The sequence below is a fragment of the Elgaria multicarinata genome, chromosome 1 (assembly GCF_023053635.1).
Source record: "Elgaria multicarinata webbii isolate HBS135686 ecotype San Diego chromosome 1, rElgMul1.1.pri, whole genome shotgun sequence".
Classification (NCBI taxonomy): Eukaryota; Metazoa; Chordata; class Lepidosauria; order Squamata; family Anguidae; genus Elgaria; species Elgaria multicarinata.
The window spans coordinates 149928550-149948281 of NC_086171.1; the positions used below are offsets into that span (position 1 = coordinate 149928550).

The 19732-nt window shown below is 43.0% G+C and overlaps 1 protein-coding gene across 1 annotated transcript in view; it reads left to right on the forward strand.

Annotated features, from left to right (window-relative positions):
- Window positions 1-19732, forward strand: part of AGBL4 (AGBL carboxypeptidase 4) — a 957560-nt gene that overhangs the window by 845612 nt on the left and 92216 nt on the right. The window contains exon 10 of the mRNA XM_063136171.1: window positions 10402-10554. Coding sequence (XP_062992241.1) covers window positions 10402-10554 — 153 coding nt within the window. The remainder of the gene's footprint in view (window positions 1-10401; window positions 10555-19732) is intronic.

Genomic DNA, 19732 nt, shown 5'->3' on the forward strand with positions numbered 1-19732 from the left:
ATATGAAATGGGAATGTGACACACACTGATTATTATTTATTATTATTATTTATTACATTTATGTACCGCCCCATAGCCGAAGCTCTTTGGGCAGTTTACAAAAGTTAAAAACAGTGAACATTAAAAAGAAATATACAAAATTTAAAACCATAAAAAGCATAAAATACAAACAAAAACAGACAATATCCATTTAAAAACAACTATTCTGGGGTCAGTTAAAAAACTCAGCATATGCTGTTAAATGCCTGGGAGAAGAGAAAAGTCTTGACCTGGCACTGAAAAGATAACAACGTTGGCGCCAGGCGAGCCTCGGGAGGGAGATCATTTCATAATTGAGGGGCCACCACTGAAAAGGCCCTCTCCCTGGTTGCTATTCTCCAAGCTTCCCTCGGAGTAGGCACTCAGAGGAGGACCTTAGATGTCGAGGGTAGTGTACGGGTAGGTTCATGTCGGGAGAGGCGTTCCATCAGGTATTGTGGTCCCAAGCCATGTAAGCCTTTATACGTTAAAACCAGCACTGATGCCTCATCATACATTGTAACAATTTCCAGAGGTGTAGCAGTTTTAGTCTGTTACAGCAAAAACAACAAAGAATATTGTGGCACCTTAAAGATTAACAAATTTATTCTGGCATAAGCTTTCGTGGACAGGGTTGACAGTTTGTGCATCTGATGAAGTTGATAGTGTCCACAAAAGCTGATGCCAGAATAAATTTGTTCAACTTAAGTTATAAACGTTAAGGCATAGTATGATACTAGTGTCTTGTGACACCTTAAAGTGGATGATACTAGAGGCTACAAAGAAGCTGGGTGGTGGTGGTGGTGGAATACAGAGCCAGTGGGAACACTGTGTTTCTTGTAACATGTGCTTCTACACTAAATAATATAACAAGCAAGCTTCTTTGTGTATATGAGCAGGCAGGTATTTGATGAAGTGAGCTCTGGCCCATGAAAGCCTTATGTCGTAATATGCTTTAAGATTCCACATGACCTGTTGTTGTTCATGGATACAGTATGGCTTTCCTTTCTTTTCCAAACAGTGTGTGTGTGTGTGTGTGTGTGTGTGTGTGTGTGTGTGTGTGTGTGTAAATGGAGGCTTAAAATGATATGCATGAGAGTAGGAAGGGAAATGGTGCTTAGAAAGCAAAGAGATTAAAAATAAATGATAAATAAAGGAGATTTCACCACTGCATTTATAGACAAATCTAAGTAAATGAGTGAGGAAAAGAGGCTCTGCAGAGCAGTTCTCTGTGTTAATAGTGCAATCAGATGGTTGGCCTACATATGGTTGCACATCAATCCGTCGTACTTCTGGTAATCATGTTTGAGATTCATGAGTAGTTTTTTGGGTTAGTAGCTGAGCTGATTATTCTGTAGGAAAAGGGACTTTACCAAAGAAATGCCAAACACAAAGCATTGAACCAGGTCACTGTCTCTTGTTCTCACTACGTGCTTGTCCTTCTGGGAAGATCAGATAGATTCTACTTTGATCACATGCTCAAGCAATTAAAGTCTAGTCTTAAAGAGAAGATATTAATTTCATGACCTTAAGATCTAAGAATATTGTATTAAGTATTTAGGATTGATTTTATGTAGTTACTGATTACTTTTGCATACTTTTTGTTCTTTATTTAAATTTTACTAATAAAAATAAAATAAAGAAATCTATCTCCCAAGGGGGAGGAGGGAATGTCATGCATCTAAGAACATAAGAACAGCCATGCTGGATCAGACTGAGGGTCCATCTAGTCCAGCACTCTGTTCACACAATGGCCAACCAGCCATTGGCCAGGCACCAACAAAGCAGGACACAATGCACAGCACCCTCCCACCCATGTTCCCCAGCAAGTGGTGCATACATGCCCGCTGCGTCGGATACTGAGGGTAGCCCATAACCATCAGGGATAGTAGCCATTGATAAGCTTCTCCTCCAGGAATTTATCCAAGCCCTTTAAAGCCATCCAAATTGGTAGCCATCAGTACATCTTGTGGTAGTGAATTCCATAGTTTAACTATGTGCTGTGTGAAGAAGTACTTCCTTTCATTTGTCCTGAATCTCCCACCAATCAGCTTCATGGGATGACCTGGGGTTCTAGTATTATGGGAGCAGGAGAAAAATGTCTCCCTATCCACATTCTCCACACTATGCATAATTTTGTACACCTCTATCACGTCTCCCCTTAGCCTCCTTTCCCCCCAAGTTGTCAGTTCATGAACTCTGTGGTGATTTTACCATGACAGCTGTTTTATAAATGTTTTGTGAAACAGCCCACTTTTTCAGCTTATCTGAGTTTTACAGCTTTGTCCATAGGCTTTTCAAATGATGTATGTACACCATGTGCGTGTGCAGGGTAAACTGATCATATTTTGTCATATTGCCTGTAATGAAGACTATAACTTTGTTTTATCAATTAAGAAGATGCTTGCAGACTTCATATGAAATCAGCCTAAGGACAATTGTCTCCTTACCCAAATAAGCCCAACCTGAATTTTGTAGATAGCGCTCGCTCTCTCTCGCTCTCTCTCCCTCTCTCTCTCTCCCTCTCTCATATGTCAAGGGATGTTTATGTTGATAACAAAAATAACTAATGCTGAGCTTTTAAAACTGATGTCTGGAGACACATACAGATGTAGGATTTTAAAGGGATAAAGAACTGAAATCTCTTGGCAGGTAGTTGCTATGAAATGTCTGGCCATGCCTGTTTCCACAGTACAACAGCATCAGCTCAAGCAAAGTATCTTTTTCGAAGTAATGATGACAGGATCAGACTCAAAACATCAGGAAAACCTCTTGCTTCTGCTCTGATAAGTGCAAAGGTAAAGGAAAGCAATTTAAGGGATAGGATTTATAGATCTTCACGTAGCCCTTGGCATTTTCAAAATTTAAAAATTTCAGTTGCAGGGGAACTGCTTGCGAGTGTATGATGACACACTTCAGTGAACATTGGATACTAATGGACAGGATAGATTAAAAAATGATGCTTTTTAAAGGATAAAACAAAATCAGATTTTTTAAAAATCCATTAGTGTCTCTTAAAAATGAAATTTGAATTTAATGCATCCATGTTAAAATGAACACTAAAATCTTCTAAAACTGAATCATAAGGATTTATCACACAGGTGAAGTTAAAACATACTTTTCTCTATAAAAAGAAAAGGGGTACGGAAATATCCTGCTTCTGGGGTGAAGGAGCATTATTGTGGGCTTCCTACTAGAAATAGCAAGCCATCACAGGCACCGGGATCCAGGGAATGCCGTCCTGTGTGTTACTGGGATGGAGCCCAGGTGAGTGATCCTGAACTATGTTATGCTCTCCAATTGCCAGAGCTCTGCAATATGTGCATTTTTTTTTAAAAAAAGAATCTTAATCTTTAACATTCTTTAGTAGACCTGCGCAGGGAAGGTTTGACCTTTTGGGATAGCTCCTCCTTTTTGTAGCCAGCAGAGTCCACTTACAGATAACATCAAGAAGGCCATGCCAGCCCAAGGTACGTTGCAGCCTGAAACAGAGCCCAAATCCCCTCCTCTACTAGGATCAACGTATTGAAAACTCCTGCTGAAATTCCGACACCAGGTCCTTCTTGCCTTCATCTGTTCCTCCTCACAGAGCCCCAGCTCTGCCTGGGACTCCCAGTGTTTTACATAGGCAAAGGCAAGGATTTAAAACACACACACACACACACACACACACACACACACACAGACGGTGAGATGATGATGATGACGATGATGATGATAATAATAATAATAATAATAATAATAATAATAATAATAATAGTAGTAGTAGTAGTAGTAGTAGTAGTAATATTTCTTACCCACCTCTCCATCCTGATCGAGGTGGGGAACAACAGAGTAAGTATAAAATACATAAAATATTGATTAAAAACATAGTATACAATGTTAAAACTTCCTAAAAACATACTAAAAGCATCCTAAAAGTATCCTAAAATTCACTGGATAGGCCTGCCGGAAGAGATCAGTCTTTATAGCTTTCTTAAATGCTAAAAGACTGTTAAGTTGACGAATCTCCTCTGGCAGGCTATTCCACAGTCTGGGAGTAGCAGAAGAGAAGGTCCTCTGGGTAATACCTGTCAGCCTAGTTTTGGCTGGCTGAAGGAAGTTCTTCCCAGAGGACCTGACTGTGCGGGGCGGATTGTACAGGAGAAGGCGATCCCGCAGGTAGCCTGGACCCAAACCATGTAGGGCTTTAAAGGTGATAACCAACACTTTATACTTCACCCGGAAACTAATTGGCAGCCCTTGAAGAAATTTTAAGCTGAAACCATTTCCTCACCCCTTAAAGCTACCATCTTTTGCAAATAATGTGAAATTATTCAGCATAGTGAATTCTTGGGTAAACTATGAAGAGTTGTTGATGAATGTCTTAAAACACAATTGGAGACAGAATGGCAAAATAAAATTCAATTTTGATAATAATCAGATGTAAAATTGTGAAGAAATGATCCTGGCTCTATTAATATCTTCTTGAATTCTAAATCAGCAGAACGTGGTTTTGTTATTTAAAACATTAGTTAATTACAAAGGAAGGCAATGTCTGGAAATTATCCAAAAGAAAGAAAGGAATAAGGAAAGTTTATTATGTGGTGGTATAAATTCATTACACACTTCTACCTTGAAATATGAACAGTTTTTAAGTAATATAGTAGAGCTATATAAAGTTCCACTAACTAGAAAGGGCAAGGAAGTTATGGCAATTATGAATAGGATTCCCTATTGGAAGGAAAACATTATTTTCAGAACAAAGACTAAGCAAGAATATTTACAAGGGTAAACACAACTGTAGGGAAAAAGCAGATGGGGCAGCATTTCTAAGCAAAGAAATGCCCGGCAAAGAATGGCTCAAGCTATTTCTCCATTCAAAATGGACGTCACCTAAGGCTGCTTTTCTTTTAAGATTTGCATGTAATTTCTAGTTTCCCCTGAGATTTAGTTTGTCTTGTCATAGGAACCTAGAATCAAAGCATACACTTACAGTACAACCCTATGTATGTCTACTCAGAAATTAGTCTTAGTGAGCTCAATGGAACTTAGGCGCAGGTAAGTAGGTACAAGAGTGCAGCCCAACCCTATAGAAATCACTAGACAACAAACAACCTGGCACATGACATCTATATGACAATTTTTATAACTGTATGTTTTTCATTTAACTTGTCATACTTGCTGAATGTGATATGCAGGCTCATGTCAATCTAGAGATGGAAAGAATATGACATGTCTCAGCTATTCTTTCTTCTTTCTATGCCAATGGAAGCTGTTTAATCTCAGTGACAGTCAGTGGGACACATTTTTATAGCCATCTCTTGGCAGTATTCAAAAAACTTGATTTCCTATAGCCATGGCCTTGAAAACCATGAAGACTGAACACTGTAGCCTATAGTAATGCTTTACAAGATGCACTGAAAATAATAATAATTTTGAAATGAAATATACTGTCTGAATCATATTTAGCTCTAAACTTCTGTTTCATAGAGAAGTCTTTAGTTGGAAGAAAAAAAACACTGTCAAATGAGCTATGGTGTTAACGTATTAAATACTCCAGAAGATTCTTTTTCTTGTGCAGTATCTGCGTAAAGGAAGCTTTTCAGTTCTTTCTTCGCTCAGTGTTGTAGAAGAGAATGAATAAAATCCACATTGAAGTGACAGTTGGTTGACAGAACTGCCTTTCCCCAACATTGCTTTCCTCTCCAGCGGCTCATGTTTGGGGCTAAATACACATTTATCCCTTTTTGTTTTATAGCTTTTATTGATTCTTTAAAAAATAAATCTCTGTGCTTAAGAATCATAATTGCACTGGGATATCAACTGTGATCGTAACAGCACTAGCTGTTAGTATCATTTTTCCTTGGGCCCTTTAATTAATGGTCTTCCAAAGATATCGAGCTTCTGAAATGGAAATGTAGGAAGGAATGCACTTTCTGCAAATTCTACACAGAGTGCACAAGAAAAGGTTGAAAGAACATGAATGATGATTGCTGGGTTTGCAGACGTCCTGTTTTGTAACATCTCTAAAATTCAACATTTTCGACCTTACTTACATTCCACTTTACAAGCCAACTAAGCAATAGTTTTTGACTCTAAGCCAATGTACCCTTGACTTAAAATCTAGGTATGACAGTTTCATTCACGTGGAGATTGAGTTGTTGATATGAGTTTTAATACCAATATGTACTCAGGTTCACAAAGATACTGAGTTGTATCCAGGTGTGTCCTTCTATTCAAGGAAGACTCTTTGATGCAGTGGAGGCTTTCAGGAATGGAAGAGGGGCAGAGGCCCTACTTGCAGACTCCCCCTTATTCCTGATGCAGCCTGCATCACTATTTGCTGATTCCCCCTTCTCTTTCCATTGAGGCAGACTTTGGGGTGCACTGAGCTCTGCAGAAGGAGGGGGGAATCAGCAAAAATAGCTTCCCTCCTCCATTCCTTTAAGCCTCCACTGGATCCACTTCCATGAATAGAAGGACACGATTGATACAGACCCATGTTCCTTGGAGCAGACTCCCAACCCCTCCCAATAATTACACCTGACAAACACTATACTTTTTTATATAAACCATTATCATGTTTTGTTCTCTTCCATCTTCTTCCTACGATATGTGATTTATACTCTAGTATGAGTAGATTTATCATTATCCAGGATCTAAACAAGTAAGGGTTGGTTCTCCCTTTTTTAAAAACAAAACAAAGCACCATGAAATTTTATGGGCTGGATACTAATATCTGGGTTTAACGTCAGCAACAGGCATGTCCAGCCAGGATTGTGCCTTCCATTTTAAGTAACTTTGCTATAGGCTTTCGGATCTACACTACTGCTTTAAAGCACTTTATAACAGTTTTGACAACTGTTGGGGCCCAGGACACACTCCATATACCATGGTCAAAACTGTTATAAAGCGCTTTAAAGCAGTAGTGGCTTGGGACCGCAATACGCAATACCTGATGGAACACCTCTTCCGACATGAACCTACCCGTACGCTGCGCTCAACATCTAAGGCCCTCCTCCGAGTGCCTACTCCAGGGGAAGCTCGGAGGATGGCAACAAGGGAGAGGGCCTTTTCAGTGGTTGCCCCCCGACTGTGGAATGATCTTCCCAATGAGGCTCGCCTGGCGCCAACATTGTTATCTGTTTGGCGCCAGGTCAAGACTTTTCTCTTCTCCCAGGCATTTTAACAGCATTTAACAACATTAAGTTTGTTTTTAATGGACCCCAGAATTGTTGTTTTTAAAAAGGATACTGTTGTTTTTATACTGGTTTATGTTTTTTTTAAATTTTGTATACTTTTAATGATTACTATTTTTAATTGTTGTAAACCGCCCAGAGAGCTTCGGCTGTGGGGCAGTATATAAATGTAATAAAATAAATAATAAATAAATAGTGTAGATCCTGCACATAGTCCTTCTATTCCAAACCAACTTCTTGTATGGGGGCAAGTTGTCTAACTCAAAATGGATTGTAGTATAAAGTGAGGATATTACCTTCAAAAAAACACAGTACATGCCTTAATTCAGTTGCAGTGCCATGCTCCAAAATAGAGCTGCATAGTCATGCCCTGTGACACAATATGAAGTAGAAAGCTGAAGTGTAATAGTAGAATAACTCTGCTGCTCTTGGGCATTATAAGGCCAGTAGCGTTCCTTTGTAGTTCCAAACAAAGAGAATCTTTACACTATGAATATTTGTGTAACATTAACAATGACTCAATTGCAGGGTGAATGAATGGGAAGGATATTTTCTTCTTTTTTTATCATCATCAAATGTGACTCATATATATATATAAAAAAAGAACACACATAATACTATGCTTCTAATAGGTTGCACTGCCTGGCAACTGTACCTTGCAGAACTAATTAGTAGAGCAGAGTTGAGCATGTTACTGAGGAGGGTTGAGCTACTGAGGAATGAGAAGAATAGCCGAAGATTGTTTGATAGTTGGTCCATTTCCACCATTCTAATTGAGTTCTGGCTACAACCTAGGAAATATCCAGGTAGGAATATGTTCTAGGAAAATGTGGATGATTAATTGAAAGGATGACTGTATCCATGAGCCTTTGGGATAGGACAGGTGACAAATCTGACTACGTAAATAAGTACTATAGTATCAGCTGATTATTTTATTCATTAAAAAAACTCAGCATGTTTCTCACACTGAGCTCAAGTAGCCAGTGAGCTTTTCTACAAGAGGTACTTACTGTGTGCTTGTCATTCCTTACCCACAGTTTTTTACATGTTCTTTAGATAAATTATGTGACCCTCCAGTTTCGCCTCTGTTTTTTTGTGGGGACTTTCCCAGGATTGTTATTTCTGAAAGGGAAAGAAAACAGGCTTATAATCTAAAAGATATGACACAAAATGAAAGGGGATTCGGAGGGAGGAGGAAAAACACAGATCCAGACACTGAATTCTTAGTTGCAAAGTTCAGCAGGTCATGGAGCTGGATCTGAACACTGTGGAAGAGCCACTCCTTCCACTCCCTCTGAAGTCATCAGCAGTGGCAGATGGTAGCAGGAGGAAGAGTAGCTCTTAGCTGGAGATGGATCCAGGCACAATGGAGAGTGTTTGACTGCTGCATACAGGGAAATGTCACCATAGGGTGAGAAATTCCTGCAAGTCTTCCATATGCAGGGAAATAGCTATATGAACAAGTACCTGCAGAAAATTTACAAAGATCTCTCATTGACCATGGTATCCTTCTGGGACGACTCGCTGAGCTGGGAGTGGGAGGTACTGCTTTGCAGTGGTTCCGCTCCTATTTGGCGGGTCGGATACAGAAGATGGTGCTTGGGGAACATTACTTGGCCCTGTGGACTCTCAAGTATGGGGTCCCGCAGGGGTCATTTTGTCCCCCATGTTGTTTAACATTTACATGAAGCTGCTAGGTGTGGTCATCCGGAGCTTTGGAGTGTGCTGTCATCAGTATGCTGACGACACACAGCTTTATTTCTCCTTTTCATCTTCAGAAGGAGAGGCTGTGGATGTGTTGAACTGGTGCCTGGCTGTGACAATGGACTGGATGAGGGCTAATAAACTGAAACTCAATCCAGACAAGACTGAGATGCTGTTAGTAGGTGATTCCACTGACAGGATAGGGGGTGTTCTACCAGTTCTGGATGGGATTGCACTCACCCTGAAGGAGCAGGTTCGTAGCTTGGGGGTTCTTTTAGACCCATCATTGTCACTTGAGGCGCAGGTGACCTCAGTAGCACGGAGTGCCTTTTACAAACTCCGGTGGGTGGCCCAGCTACGCCTCTATATGGACAGGAATAACCTGGCTTCAGTCATCCATGCTCTGGTAACTTCCAAGTTAGATTACTGCAATGCACTTTACGTAGGGCTGCCTTTGAAGACAGTTTGGAAGCTGCAGCTCATGCAAAATGCAGCGGCCAGATTGATTTTGGGAACCAGAAGGTTCGACCATATAACACCTGTGCTGGTCCGCTTGCACTGGCTGCCTGTATGTTTCCGAGCCCAATTCAAGGTGCTGGTTTTGACCTATAAAGCCTTACATGGCTTGGGACCACAATACTTGATGGAATGCCTCTCCCGACGTGAATATACCCGGTCACTACGTTCAACATCTAAGGTCCTCCTCTGGGTGCCTACTCTGAGAGAGGGTCAGAGAGTGGCAACGAGGGACAGGGCCTTTTTGGTAGTGGCACCCAGACTGTGGAACGATCTCCCTGATGAGGCGCACCTGGCGCCAACCCTGCTATCTTTCCGGTGCCAGGTTAAGACTTTCCTCTTTGCCCAGGCATATGGTGGCACATCTTAATCACCCACATGTTTATTTTTAATGGTTTTAATGCTTTATGTACGTATGTTCTGCATTTTAGAATTTTAAATTTTGTATACTCATTTTTATCTTAATTTTAGAATTTCTGTAAACCGCCCAGAGAGCTCTTGCTATGGGGGCTATATATAAATGTAATAAATACATAAATAAATAAACAAACAAACAAAAAGAGGATGTAAACTAACCTGTTAGATTATTTTTAATAGCTTGGCATGGAAGGATTAGATGATCAGTGAACTGTGCCATTCTGTGTTTCTTAGAGGGATGGAAACAGAATAAGGAGGTGTTTAGATCTAGGGTAACTCCTGTAAATTCAGTATGGATGACTGACAAATTTCCATTCAAGAGTGGGATGTGTGAACATGTCAAAGAGAAACATCTGCCCTGGAGTCTCAATTTTAAGAATGCAGATGCTACTTTGGAAAAGGCCTGAAGCAGCCCTAATTGGTACGCTGTCTTCATTCTGGCACAACAATCCATACTGCTGCATGTTTTTATTTTCAGGGATGACATTGCTGCTTTTATAGCTGGATTCTCTTTTGAAATATGCTTTCAATTTATATTCTGTATGTATGTATTTCTTCTATACAGAAAGTTACCCTGGAATTCTATATCGACATCCATGCTCACTCCACTATGATGAATGGCTTTATGTATGGGAACATTTTTGAAGATGAGGAAAGATTCCAGAGACAGGCTATTTTTCCGAAGCTACTCTGCCAGAATGCTGAAGACTTCTCCTTTGTAAGCAATAGTTCTTTTGTTGTATTCTGTTTTCCTTGTAAATGTTTTTCATCTTATTAAATAGGGCCTATTTAGTCGCACAACTCTTTCAACCCTGGGCAGCCACAGTCCTCAGGCAGCCCGTGTGGACGGCAAGCCCTGACACTATGCTAAGCCAGTTCTGTGCATGCTGCCACTTTTCATTGTAGTGCAGGGATGAGGAATCTCTGACCCAGGGCACAGACACAGCGAGTGGGAGGTCCCTGTCTAGCCCACCAGCTTCCCTCCCTTATCTCCTTTCACTGATTAGAGATAAGGTAGTTTCACTGCTCCCTTCAACAGAAAGACTTTAAAAGCCTCCATTGTTGCCAAAGGAGGCTTTTAAAATGCTTCCATTAGTGCCAACGGGGGCTTTTTAAAAGCTTAATTGCAGTGAGGAGCGACATTTTATAGCAAGGAGGGACATTTTGGGGAGGGTGGGTGCTGGGGAGGGAAGGACTAACCCTCTCCCCCCAACATTGCAGCCATCCTCAAAAAGTCACTGCTCCCCCACAGCAACCAGGCTTTTAAAAAGCCCTCATTGGTGACAATTTAGTTTTTTCTCCAAGCCTAATTTAAGCATGGGGGGCATTTTGTGGGGAGGGAAGGGTTCCAGTGTAGTGGGTCTGCTTTTGGTATGGCAGCAGCATTCCCACAACCTGCTCAGCCAGTTGAAAGTCTGCATAGAAAGATTGAATGCATGGTCAGTGGTGAGGAATGCTGGGCGTTATAGTCCAAAACATCTGGAAGGCAGTAGGTTGAGGAAAGCTGATGTAATGCATTTCTTAGCTGCCTCTCTAGACTGCTGCCTTCCCAAAGGTATAAGACACACCATTCTATATTAATATAACATAAAACCATGCATTAATTTTTAAAACCAAATTAAAAATAAATCAGTAAGAAAAGCAGCAGATATAATTTTTAAAACTTTCAATTAAAAGGCAAAGCAAACAAATCAGTTTTGAAAATCCTCTTAAAAACAACAAGTGCTAGAGCCAGTTGTATATATTAGGGGTGTGCACGGACCCCCCAATCCGCTTCGTGGCCCGATCCGGAAAATCCGGATCAGGCCCGATCCTCTTCGCGCCGCTCCGTCCGTCTCCCGCTCCGCTCCGTGGAGCGAGATCCGGCTTCGCCACCGTCACTATATGGACGGCGGCGGTGGCGGCGGTACAAGAGAAACCACCCACCCACCCCGCCCACTTACCTTCCTCTGTCGCGGGCTTCAATTGAGGCCCCGGTTGAAGCCGGAAGAGGCCTCGGCCTTTACTTCTGGCTTCAACCGGGACCTCAATTGAAGCCCACGACGGAGGAAGGTAAGCGTCCCTCCTCCCTGCTCCCTTACCTGGCGCCAGTGCCGCCTCCGCTGCATGGATGGCGGCGCCGGCAGCGCCAGGTAGGCCAGGCCCCCGCCCTGGCTCCCGCCCCCTTACCTTTCTCCATCACGGGATTCAATTGAGGCCCCGGTTGAAGCCGGAAGAGGCCTCGGCTTTCACTTCTGGCTTCAACCGGGGCCTCAATTGAAGCCCGTGACGGAGGAAGGTAAGCGTCCCTCCTCCCTGCTCCCTTACCTGGTGCTGCCGCCGCCGCATGGATGGCGGCACCGGCAGCGCCATATTAGTCCCCCTCCCCCCCACTTAACTGCAGGCGAAGCTCCGGATTGAGGCGATCCTCTTCCCCTCGATCCGCAGCCCCCCTGACTCTCTTCACCTCCGCCTTTTCCGGAGGCGAATTAGGCCGCCTCGCTCCTGCTTCTCTGAACCGAAGAGAGGTGGAGCACATCCCTAGTATATATCTCTTGGGAAAGACCTCCACAGGGCAGGAGTTCCATAGGGCCCTATCTACTAGAGCTCACCAGCCTTACGATCCTAATGGTAGACCAGCAGTTAGGGCTTCCGGTGATGATCTTAACATAAGGGTGTAGCTAGTCCTTCAGATTCCCCAAGGACTTTGTTCTGGCCTTTCTTTCCCATGCAAGGCCTGCCATACCATTTGGCAGAATGGGCCAGGTGCAGAGAATCAGGTGCAGATAGTGACAGGTGCTCCCTGGTCATTCCTCCTGATCCCTCTATACATTCCCATCCTCCTAATCGGATGCCTCTGGGATGTTGCTTGTCTGTCCAAGGCCAGCAGCAAACAAGACTGGTCACCTTCCCCCAACTTGTCTGGGAAAGGCCCCCTGGCTGAATGAGATGGTGGTGAGGTGGCCAGGCCGGGCTACACACTCCAGCAGGCGGGTGCCTTGCTCTGCTCCTCTGTCATGCACCAATGCCACAGCTGCCCCTCGCAGTGCCCCATGAGCAGGCACCCAGTGGGGCCCAGAGGAAGAGCTGGCAAGATGTTATAGGATAGAGCCTATCTGCTGCCCTCAAGTGCAGTAGAAGTTGCTCTCCAGTCAGCAGTGCTGAAGTAACATTCAAAAGTCCACAGTTCTGTACGCTGGTGTGGGGAACTTCTTTCAGTCTGAGAGCTAATTTCAGTATTGGAGAAGCTCCAAGAGGCCATAACCCAGTCGTTGGTGGGGCTGAAAGCAACGGGCAGGGACAAAATTACAAAAATACCAGCATATTGTTGCTAAAGGCTGTTACTGCCAGTAACTAATGGCATGGCTATACCTGCCATTTATCCCAGGGTCAGCTCAAGGTCATCCCTGTGCATCCAAGTGACATGCAGGGGATCCCAGGGTCAACCAGGGATGACTTCTCACTTGTCCTGGGATAACTGGGACTACTTTTATCATGATTTTAGCCCGAGGACAGCAGGTGGTGTGGTGTGCTCTCCTGGATCCTCCCTCCTCCCCAAGAGTAGTGCGGCACAACAAACAGGCACAGAGCTCTGCTGGGGTGTGCGTGTCTGTGACCATTGGGCTTTTTTGCCATCCCTGGGGTAGCTGTCTTCCAACTTTAGATTTCTTTTTCAAACCTACTTTGGCACTGGATCATGCCAACGCACTTGTGCAAAAAACACATGTTGCGCCAGACTCCCTCTTACCTTCTGGGTTGTTTGCACTGGCGTTTGGATGCTAGGGGATGATCCTGGAAGCCGGAAATCCTGAGATCCTTCCCCCTATCCTGGAAAGCACATAGATGTAGATGAGCCCTAGGTGAGGCATTTTAACCTTTTAGGATTAGGAAACGACTGACCCAAAGTTGAGAAACCACCAAATAATCAGTGGGCAGAGAAAGGAGGTGGGGCCAGGGCAGGTGATGGGACCATCTAGGTAAACCACAAAGTAAGATGGTTGCCTTTGTGCCTGGTTGTGTGCTTCTTAGAGTCATATGGCTAGAAATAGGTTTGGAAATGTCATGCTGGACTAAATGGGCATTTGGTCTGATCCAGCAAGTCAGTTGTTGTATGAATGCACCCCAAAACCCAGCTCTTTGGATGCAAAGCAATTATTTCTGTGCAGAAATTGGATGTTATCTTGTATTTCTTTCTGACCATATTGCACAGATGCAGTTTCCCCCTCCTTTCCCTGCTATTTCTTGCCCCTCAGTACTTTATTTCCCTGGCGGTGTGAGACCAGCCACCATATGCCACCAGTGGATGTTCCAGCTGTTGATTTGTTTTTAATTTTGTATGATTCTAGTCATAGCAGCATCACAAGCACCTAGGTGTGGAGATTTGGAAGGCCGAGGAAAGAATGGAAAGCTAAAAGGCCTCTCTGCCTTTTGCTTCACAGAAACAAAGAAGTATCACACAAGCAGCTGAGTCTGCATATTGGAAGCAAAGCAATCAGCAAAAGAAAAGAAAAAAAGCCCATTTGTCTACAGAGGTTCTCCCTCCCCTCAGCAAAGACAGATACAGACCATGTTTGCATCTCATGGTTTCCCTTAATCAAGATTTCTGAGAAATTACTTTGCGACGCACAGCTGATGAGAACCAGGGTGGGCTTTGTTGCCGTTCTTAGATGTGTGTCTCCAGAAAGCTTAGGGGATCAAAAGTGCCAATTAAACTGGCACCTGAGTTTCACAGTCTTCTTCAGGATGTTACTAATGGCTTAAGGTCCTGGTGCAGAGAAACATGTGTGCTGCAGTGGTAGGGTTGCCATGAGTCCCAATTAGTTGGGTTTTACCTGAATTCTGGACTTGTTCTCTGGTACCAATTTGGACCATTCGCTTGCCCAAATTCCCAACTTCTTCCATTTAAAAGCAGGAAGAAAAACACGTTCCTCACTTAGCCTTCCCCAACCTGATGCTCTCCACATGTTTTGAACATCTACTTCCATCAGCCTCAACTAGTATGGCCACTGAACAGGATTCCTGGGAGTTGTAGTCCAAAACACTAGATTGGGGGAGCCTGCTCTAGCCTTTATAGAACTGAGGCCATAAGTGGGAGATGGTATTCTGCCAAGAAATTAGGGAGACACAAGGCTGTTCCTGCCTGCTATCCAATGAGGAAAGTCACCCCAAGCTACCACTGACATGGAAATAGGAAAACTACAACCATAATTCAGTTCTCTAGAGATGGAACTTCTTGGTTAATCTTGATGGCATTGGTTTTTTCTCCCCTCCATGGCATTAGGGAAAGGTGTTCATAGAGAACAGTAGAGAAAACTAGCTTTGAGTGGGAAGTGGTGCCCCACCCCCACCTACCCCAGAAACAACCGAAAGGGTTGTCTTTCTAAGGGACAAACTAGATGTGTGCCATAGCTAGATGGGGCAATATCCTGGGGCAATCCCCGGGATCATCCCTGTGCGTCTACATGATGATCCCTCCCTTTCCTCGGGATATCGCCTGACCCTTTCAGCCCACGTTTTCCATGGTCTCGAGACAGCAGAACGTGTGGGCAGGCGTCACAGTTTGTCCTGGCTCATTGCGGTTACTCAGGAGCTCTGCACCCATTGGGGGTGGGGTGGGGGGAGTGGGGGAAATATATATATATATAAAATTTACCTTTGAGTGCACAAGTGCTCGTGTGCTGCTTCTGTTTCTATAAAAAACAAACAAAATGGTGGGCGTGATGCCCTCTCCCTCCGAGGTTGTCGCGTGCCACATGTAAACAGAGGGGGAGATCTCACGATAAAATATCGTGAGAGCCTTCCCCCTCCATCATGCTAGACCCATAGGTCTAGCTGAGGCCGTGATGTTAATTGTATGGTTGCAATTAGTGTGTCTGTTTTTAACATTTAAATACCAGTCAAAGGGGCTGGAGCAAGATCAGAACTGTGGCATGCAAGGAGGAAGTCTTAATCAACGGGAATTTCTCCCATGTGATGAACGACAACTTCAGAGAGGGGATTTTCATTGGGACCACAGCTTGGGGGTTGGGGAGGGGAAGGTTTTGTTTCGTGTTTTTAAACTTCTCAGTTACTGTGATCTCAGTCTTGTCTGAACAGTTCATCTTCACTTGTAAATCTTTCAACACTGACCTGCATAGGCAGCATTTGATGATGATGATTCATGGGGAAACTTCCATCAGCAACCATTCAACACACTGGTGCATGTGTGTGATTGTGATCAGTTCCATGCATGCAAATGTGTTGTCTTATATGACAAAGATAAATTGTGCTTACAAAGCCCGCAGCAAAGTTGTGTAATGGGCTACAAATGCTCTCTCTCTCTGAGCTCCATCCGACAAGCGTTTTACTGCACACTTGTTATTGGGCACTCATGGATTTTTCGCAGGTCCCTCACATGATGTCGTCTGCCTCCCTCGCGCCTTCTGCCCCTTCTGGCCTTCCTTGCGCGACAAAAAACCTCTCCATAAAGTCCGATGTTTTTTTAAACTCGGAATTGCTGCTCTCTCCTGCTGTGTGCAGGAGAAGCAGCGCCATTAGAACAGCGGACTCAATGGGCCTCATGCTCGTTGTGTACTTCCTCTTTTGAAAGAGGAAGTAACTGAGGAATGAAAACATGGGCAGAGAAGCAACAGTAGGGACCGTGCCCCCCCCCCCGTATGACGGAGCTCACAGTCTCTATCTCTTAACACACAAATTGAACATGGGGCACTGAAAACACTTCTTGCCTGGGGCGTCGTTTGGTCAGGGAATGTTGGTCTTGACCACAATATTGACCCTACGGTTCCTATAACAAGCTTGAATTTCTAAACTTTTGCTATGCGTGTTGTCACAGTGGATAAAAAAAGGTCCCCCCTCCGTATTTGAGAAGGAAGGATCCATTTATTTCTCCCTTAGATTCTTTTGATTAGAGGAGGCTTTTTAAGAAGAGAGAACATAGCTGCCAACAACCAAATGAACACTTCCTCCCCCTCCTGCTCCTTATTGGCAAGGTGATCTCCAGGGGCAACTGGCAGGCTTCAACACATGCTGGCAGCCAGCATGCTGGAGTTCTGCAAACTGCTAGCTCACTGCTTCTCAAGTCAGCAGTTCTGATGTATCACCTTGTACAGAGAGAAATTAACTTGGACCAAGAGCTGAACGAAAACTCTTTTTGGACATCGTAGTAGGCCTTAAAACAAATGTTTAAAAGGCACACTTTTCTGTTTTGTCTTTCTTATTAATTGGCAGTTCGTATTTCTTGTGTTGATGTTGGATATGTGTGTTTTCTTTGAATGTTATTTTTACAAAAATTTCAGATGTTTAACCTGATAGATACAAGGTCATTGGGTATGCTTTATTACAAATCTTTCCTATCGATCAAGCACTACCGGTAAACCTTCCTCCTCTCTCTTGCTGACATGGGAGTACAATCCAGATGACATAGGCTAATCCTTGGCCATTTCCTGGCATTTTACAGGATAACCCCTCCTGTTTGCATGGAGCTCTGTCTCCATGTCAGAAACCCTCAGTGCATCAAGGACTGTGCAATCCTGCGAGTATCTGTGTGACTGTGAAATTATCAGCTTTTTTCTAAATAAACAAGCCCCAGCATTTTGAGCGATAGTGGAAAGAACAGCAGGGAATACAGTTGGCTGGGCTACCAAGATTTCTTTGTTAAAGATACATGCAGATATGACACTCTCAGTATACACTTTTGTGGGTGTGAGGAACAAAGCAGTGACAATTAGAAAGCTGTGTATATAAATACACAGCAGGCACTGAATGCTCCAGAAGGACAGAAAGCTACGCTGTTAACGTTATCTCAGCGACGCTTGAGAAGTGTGGGAATGGGTTACTGTTGTAGCTAATTATTTTTCAGAAGCTTCAGGAGGTCTCATTTACGTTGTATGCTACGGCAGCCATTTGTAAGGATTAGAATACTTCCCTAGAATTGCTTCAAGTGAAAACCGGCGGCTGCGTGAAGTGTTGTCCGTAATTGACTAGCTTCATGTCTTCACACAGCATCAAGACAATGTTCCATTATGTTATCCATTGACAGTATCATTGAAAAGATTACTCTCCTTAAAGTATCTGTCAGGCTTGATTGATTTACAAGGGACAAAAGCAGTGAGAGGACTTGAAATGCAGGTCCCCCCCCTTTTTTTTTTGCACCACCGTTTAGCATACATAATGGATCCCCTTTGATGTCGAAAGCTCATATTCCATTAATAATGAACAAGCTTTTTGAATGCTGGCTCCTTGCACAGAGTCCCACACTAATAACGTGTTTGCTGCAAAATGGGAATCACTGGCGAAGCAGCCATTTGTCTGGATTTTACATGCTGGCAGTGAGTCTAGACTCAAAGGGATTTCTTTCAACACTCTGCGTGATTGGAGCTCAGTTGAAGATCAGGCAAATCCTGGCCTTCTGCTTCAAAAACAGCATCCTGGAGTTGGTCACTTGAATGGTTTGTTTTAATTAGCGTTACTATGTCGTGGAAGGTATTTCATGCATGAGGAGCTTATTCCCATACTTTTAAAAATAATCCAGTTGTGCAAAGGGCTCACCCCACCTGCGATGTCTGATGGAGTGTGCCCCCATAGTCAGCTGCTGCCAGGCTGCAATGATTCATATGAAGACAGTGGCAAATTTTGCAACCTCTGGACTCATACCAGTTGCTCTTGAAGAATGAGGGTTCCATCTGGGGATGTGCTGGGTCAGAAGTGTCTTCCTCCACACAGCTGGGTCCCTAGGAATGTTTTGGAGCAATTTGTAAACCCCTGAGCAGTTCTCTTGTTAATGACATCTGTCACTACTAAATGGCATTTTCTCACCTTCATTTTGCCCTGATTAGCCATCCTATAACTTCTCAAATTCACAGTAGCATCACGTATTTTGGGTGGCCACCTTCCCTAATATCCAAAGTCTTTCATTACCTTTTTTTAAACAGCGTTTCTGACTGTTTACATTAACTTTCTGAATCTTTGGGCATTTACTGTTTCTTAGAGGAGGTTACTGAAAGACTAGCAGTTTAAAACTACAGCACTTTCTAGTTCAAATATGTACAGAATTTTTTAATCAAGCTCTTTTGGCATCTCCCAGTAGGGCTGGAAAAGCGCCTTGAAGGGCCACCACCAGTCAGTGTGGACACTAGTAAGCTACACAGATCAGCAATCTGACTCGATATTTACTTATTACATTTCTGTACTTCCCAATAACCAATATAAAGCAGCTTCCTCTGTTGCCAACTACATTTCAGAGGAACAGAGCTTCCATGGCTTCAAAGTAACTCTGGATTTAGCCAAAGTTAAGGACTTTAAGGTTCCATTGATTTCAATGGAAAAGAATTAAGCACATGAAATAATGGGACATAAGATCTTGTCATTCATTAATTCATTCATTTTTCATCCAGCCTCTTCTTTCATGGTTGTTTGGGTTATGAATGATTGTCAGGTGTTTGCTGAAATTACCTGTCCTTCTTTCTAGCTGCAAAGGGCTGAAAAAGCTATGTATAGCAGAAGTCCAAATTTTATACATCTCTGGAATGTCTGGTACATCTGAAAATCTGACACAATCATAGCTCCATGTAAATTCTTCTTTATAATTAAATTGACTAGACTTTTAGGCCAATATTAATTTAATTAATTAATTACATTTTTATACTGCCCGATAGCCGAGGCTCTCCAGGCAGTGCACAATTAGTAATAATATGTTATTACTAATTACTTCTGTAAGAAAATAAAATAATAATTGCAATTTGTGAAGTAGCAAATTATAAAGTGACTAATGTCTTAAGTATAAAACACAAAGTCACAAATGTGTGAAGAATTCTGGCCACTTAAAGGTAGTCACATTTATTGCTTTTATTGGAGCTTAAGTTTCTCAGATGCATGGCATGGTCATCTCACACAATAGCTTCTAACCTAAGAAAGCTCAT